Raw genomic sequence first — 6,000 nt, forward strand, 5'->3', positions numbered from 1 at the left:
TTTATCTCTGATGCCCTTTAATGAATTAAGTCCACCAAGTTTTGCTTCATAGTTTATGCCATTTGTTTTTTTCCACCATTATAAGTTCACAAGGATTTCCTATATTGTCTTTATTAGTTTTGTAATTTCTTTTTTTCACCTTTAAATTTTTAGTTCACCTGGTTTCCACTTTTATGTATGGTAATCCAAGGATCTAATTTTACCTTTTTTCCATACATAAAGACATTTTCCTAACATGACTTACTAAGCTGTCACTTCCTCATTGCTTTGGGGTGACAATATTATGATTTATCAAATTCCAGTATACACGTGTCTATATCTGAGATCTCTTTTCCAATGGACTATTTAAATGTCCTTGAGCCATTATCATAATATTTTTATCACTGTAGCTTTGCAGTGTCTTTCAAATATGGATGCTTCCTTTATTTTTCCTTTATAAAATTAACTAAGTTGTATACTTTTATTCTTCCACATAAATTTTAGGATGAATACTCACATTCCTCAAAAAATTTTAACTAAACTTTTGAATACATTTAATTAAATGTATAGACTAATTTGGGAGAAAATGGCAGTCTTATTTTTTTTGCAGTCTTATATTTTTATCCCATATATTATATATGATTTTGATCAGAACTACCAAGTCTCTGTAAGAGTGGGCATCTGTATCTCATCACAGATCATGAGAATGTATAAACTTTCAATTATTAGTCAATAATAATTTATATAGGTTTTTGGTACATAGTTTTCTCTCAAGATTAAGAAGTTATCTCATGTTGGTGAAATTTCAAATAGTTGATATGAAAATTATGAATTGACCTGCACCAAATTTATTTCCTGCACCTCTTGAAATAGTTACTTTTAATTGTCTCTAGTCCATTTATATCATGATTTATTTATGATGTTTACCAAATATTTACCAAAATTTTTAAAATATTTTAGTTATTTACTTGACAGACAGGGATTACAAGTAGGCAGAGAGGCAGACAGAGAGAGGGGGGGAAGCAGCCTCCCTGCTTAGCAGAGAGCCTGATGCAGGGCTCAATCCCAGGGCCCTGAGATCATGACCCGAGCCAAAGGCAGAGGCTTTTAACCCACTGAGCCACCCAGGTGACACCAAATGTTTACTAAATGTTTAAGGAATAATAATCCCTGCTTCTTTGGATTGTTATGAATAAAAGAATTTAGATATATATATCTGGCATTGAGTAATCAATACATAAACTACTATTTTAGTATTGTTGTTTCTAATAAAACTATTAAAATGCAGATTATTAATATTACTTCTAACTCACTATATTGGTGGTTTTCAAACTATGCCCCTTAGAATCCTCTTAAGCCAAACTGAGTTCGGAGAAAAAGTAAATAGGGTATGAAAGGAATAGTACTTTGTCTTCCTTAGCAAATCAGTGTAACTCCAATCAGAGAAAATTCCTTCTTTCCTTTATATGCTATGCTTCTGTATAAGTTTGGTTTGCTAAAACATAATGGCTACATATCACTGATTTAGTTACATGTGTACACTTTGAATGAAAGCACTATTATTACAGTGGATCTCTCGGTGATAGTCCTTGTATGAGGTGAAAAAAAACAAATTAAGTGGGGCCTACAATATATAACTTTATGTCTCTCTATATATACTTTGTAAGTATTTTCAATTTATTTCTGTTAAAAACATTTATTTGAGCACATTAAAATAACAGTTATTTGCACATGGAGGACATGGGGAGATGGAGAGGAGAAGGGAGTTGAGGGAAATTGGAGGGGAAGATGAACCATGAGAGACTATGGACTCTGAAAAACAATCTGAGGATTTTGAAGGGGCAGGGGTGGAAGAGTGGGGGAGCCTGGTGGTGGGTATTATGGAGGGCACGTATTGCATGGAGCACTGGGTGTGGTGCATAAACAATGAATTCTGTTACACTGAAAAGAAATTAAACTAAAAAAATGTAAAAAAAGTTATTTGGACACATATTTCAGCACTGTATTGAGGTAGTTACTGTAGTAATTTAAAGATATGTCCCTCTCTTCAATGAAGCCACTGTCCTCAATGAGGCTTTGTGCAGATATGTCAACAGCAGACCTAAATAAGCTCTGAAAAGTGATTTGATTATACAGGACTGCATTATAACTTTGATGGTCCCTGCACACTTTTGCCAACATGGGCCCTTTCCCGCATGAAATAATATGAAAAGTTATATTTTCAACTATTTTGATATAAAGATAAATATACTAATATACTAAAGGTCAAAAGTTTGTCGTGTTATTCAGATTTTAAAAGAAATAAAAACGTTTGTATAGGTTTCTAACAGTATGGTAGGCCTACAGTGCCTAGTGGATAAGGTCGCCCTGCAGCTATGGGTTGAAAATTCAAATACATATACAATCCCATCAGGTATTATTAATGAATGAAATCAACTGAGAATAACATTTAATTGGCAACTAATGTTCACCTTCAGTGACAAGCAGATAAGAGAGAAAGGAGGGCAATCTGGTAGAATGGAGAACATGCTTCAAATCCAATGGGTAATTTGTAACTGAGCTCCAAGATGGAAATTGGTATAATGATTTAAAATATTATAATTTATTTGAAGACAAGCTGAAAATATAGACTTTTAAACCATATCTCCTGCTTGTAAAATGTTCATCTCTGGTTCAAATTTAAAACACAGTGCTGAAAAGACTGTCGAACAAAACACATCTCTCTGCTGCATCCAGGCTATAGACCACTGACTTGCAGTCAATATATTAAGAGGAAGAATTAGTAGGAATAGAAATAAACTGGTTTGGGATCCAAATGTCCTATAATCAAATGTACTCTCTCTTAACTCTGAGAAAACCAGGTTAAGATTCCTGCTCTGGTGGCCTGGGTTTTCAGTGAGAAATCTGCCATAGACTTATACTTGTTACATCCAAATACAGAACAGCAGTAACACAGAATATGATTCTTAAAAGATGTAGCTCTTGGAGATACTGCATTGACAAATTCCTATTCTACCATCTAGAGTGCTGTTGGAGAAAGAGTATATGTAAAATGGAAAGGACCAATGATTCCATGAAGACAGAATTTGTCCTTGTTGGGCTTTCTGCCCACCCAAAGCTCCAGACAGTTTTCTTTGTGCTAGTTTTGTGGATGTACCTGATGATCCTTCTGGGAAATGGAGTCCTTATCTCAGTAATCATCTATGATTCTCACTTGCACACCCCCATGTATTTCTTCCTCTGTAATCTTTCCTTCCTGGACATTTGTTACACCAGCTCCTCTGTCCCACTAATTCTTGACAACTTTCTGACAGTAAGGAAGAGGGTCTCCTTTTCTGGGTGCATGGTGCAAATGTTTCTCTCCTTTGCCATGGGGGCCACAGAGTGTGTGCTTCTAGGTATAATGGCACTTGACCGCTATGTAGCCATCTGCTACCCACTGAGATACCCTGTCATCATGAGGAAAAACACCTACGTGCCCATGGCAGCTGGGTCCTGGGCCACTGGGCTTGTTGACTCAGTGTTGCAGACATCTCTCGCAATGCAGTTACCATTCTGTGCTAATAATGTCATTAAACATTTTGTCTGTGAAATTCTGGCTATCCTAAAACTGGCCTGTGCTGATATTTCAATCAATGTGATCAGCATGGCAGGGTCAAATCTGGTTGTTCTGGTTATTCCACTGCTAGTTATTTCTATCTCTTACATTTTTATTGTCACCACTATTCTGAGGATCCCTTCCACGGAAGGAAAACATAAGGCCTTCTCCACTTGCTCAGCCCACCTAACGGTAGTGATTATATTCTATGGAACCATCTTCTTCATGTATGCAAAGCCCAAATCTAAAAGCTCTGTTGGTGCTGATAATCAAGACATCATTAAGGCCCTCATCTCTCTCTTCTATGGAGTAATGACTCCCATGCTCAATCCTCTCATCTATAGTCTGAGGAATAAGGATGTAAAGGCTGCTATGAGGAACATGCTGAGTAGAAGAAACTCTGATGGAATATGATGACTGATTTACACTATGTGACTGAGTATCCAGAGCTGCTGCAGACACAAAATTTGAAAAGAGAAAATTACCACGTGAAAATGAATTTACCACATGGCATTCAAAATCATCTGACAGAAAAATTTTGGTGGCTGTTGTTACTGTTAGCTTTTTGTTTTAACTATAGAAACAAAACATGTTTCTGGTTTTAAAATACTCATATGGAAATGCAAAAAAAAAAAAATCTCTTTAGAAGCCCAGGCAAAATATAGTCACTCTGAAACCTTCAGAAAGTAATACAGGAAAAAGGTGTACTAAAAACACCTGAAACTAATATAATACTGTACGTTAACTAACTGGAATTAAAATAAAAACTTTAAAAAGAATATAATAGTACTGAAATGGAAATATACAATAAAGAAGTAAATGCTAAGTTTAAAAAAAGGTGTACTAAAATACTCTGTAACCTAAAATAAGCACATTTTAATTAATTATGCAAAAAGAATACTGATTGGAAAATGGTATATTCTATATTCATTTTTAACTTATTCATTACTTACTGTTTGTGTCCACCCTATAAGCTTTCTGAAAATAAGAACTTGTCTGTTTATTACCCTACAGCAACCCACAGACCCAGAATAGATACTGGCACATAACAGATGCTTGATAAATATAAGTATTTATTTTAATAAATAAATGAATTGTATCTTGTATAAGAGTAGGAATGTATGTCTGTGGCATATGAGGTAACAAGGCTTATTCAAAAAGAAAGCTGATTCATTGTTTTATTTTCAAAATAAACTGTATTGGCTTTGAAATATGAACTCCCCTAAGAGTTAAAATGTTGCCTTTTATTTTCTATGTGATGACTATCACAATACAGAGGAAGAGGTTTTTGTTAAATAGCTCTCATAACTTATCTGGATTTGGTATATAATGAGACTAGGGTAACTAAAAGAGTTCCCTGGTCATGCAGCCTAAGTTTTAACTGTAAGGACCTATTTTACTGTCCCTGCTCCCCTTCCCCCAGGGAACTTAAAAAAACAAGTCCTGGAAACCAGCTCCAGGTGTGGAGGCCAAGAAAAACAAGGCTGTACCCACCTCGAGTCTAGCCCTGAGATAAGTACAGCCATCTTGGCAAAGCAAAAGCCGGCACCTTGCACTGTAAGAGTGGGTTAGCATAAGAATGGCCATCCTGAAGGCCGGGAAGCCATTCTACTGAGCGTCCCTAAACAGCCCACAGGGCGCACGTAACTTGAGATAAGAGAAAGTAGCTAAAACGTATCAAACAACTTAATCATATACCACCAGGGCGGTTAGGCGATGGCACCACAGGGACCAGATGTTAAAGAAAACAAAGAGTTAACTTGCAGAGATCACAATCCTGCAAGACGGGAGTCTCCCTTGGTTTACAAACGTCCTGGTGATTTACAACAAAAAGGGCTATCTCTTCTATGGCCCAATTTCCAGAGACAAGTGGCTCAGTTCCTCAAGGCCTAAGGTCGCCCTCCCCACCATAAAACTGAGGGAGGCTGAGGCAGAAGGAAATGTAAATAAAGTTAAATTTCTTCTAAACCTAAATCTCACTTAACCGCCAGGATGGTGCCAGGGTAATGCCGGGGTGGCAAAAGGTTAAACAAAGTCAAACTGTCAAAGTGGGGTGCAAGAGATGTATGTAGCTATGGGAAAGTGCCTTGAAAATGCTATATAAACCCTTGGCTTTGAGTGCTCGGGGTCCTTGTTGAAACCCACTGCACCGGGTGGATACTTGGACCCCAGCGAGCTGGAAATAAACCTCGCTGTGTGACTTGCATTATCGAGAGTGTTCTCTGTCTAATTGAGGGGTGGTCAACTCCGTACCCTAACATAACATAGTAGAATGGAGGTGACATGATAGCACAGTTTCTCTTCGACTTTGACAGGAGAGCAGGTTGTAATGAGAACTACTTTCCTACTCTGCATTGGATCACATAGTTTCTAAGCAGTAAGAGAACTAGACAGAACTGATAATTGCAATAAAAGGATAAGAA

General features: G+C 36.9%; 1 protein-coding gene across 1 annotated transcript; it reads left to right on the top strand.

Annotated features, from left to right (window-relative positions):
- Positions 1 to 3,031: 3,031 nt before the first annotated feature.
- LOC125083530 (olfactory receptor 13C8) lies at positions 3,032 to 3,991 on the top strand. The gene has a single exon (XM_047700230.1). It carries the CDS (start codon positions 3,032 to 3,034, stop codon positions 3,989 to 3,991), a length of 960 nt encoding a protein of 319 aa, XP_047556186.1.
- Positions 3,992 to 6,000: the final 2,009 nt, after the last annotated feature.

Source organism: Lutra lutra, chromosome 13, assembly GCF_902655055.1.
Source record: "Lutra lutra chromosome 13, mLutLut1.2, whole genome shotgun sequence".
Taxonomy (NCBI): domain Eukaryota; kingdom Metazoa; phylum Chordata; class Mammalia; order Carnivora; family Mustelidae; genus Lutra; species Lutra lutra.

What these genes read in the sequence shown, in the direction of transcription:
- LOC125083530 (XM_047700230.1), top strand. Translation starts at nt 3,032, where the DNA reads ATGGAAAGGACCAATGATTCCATGAAGACAGAATTTGTCCTTGTTGGG.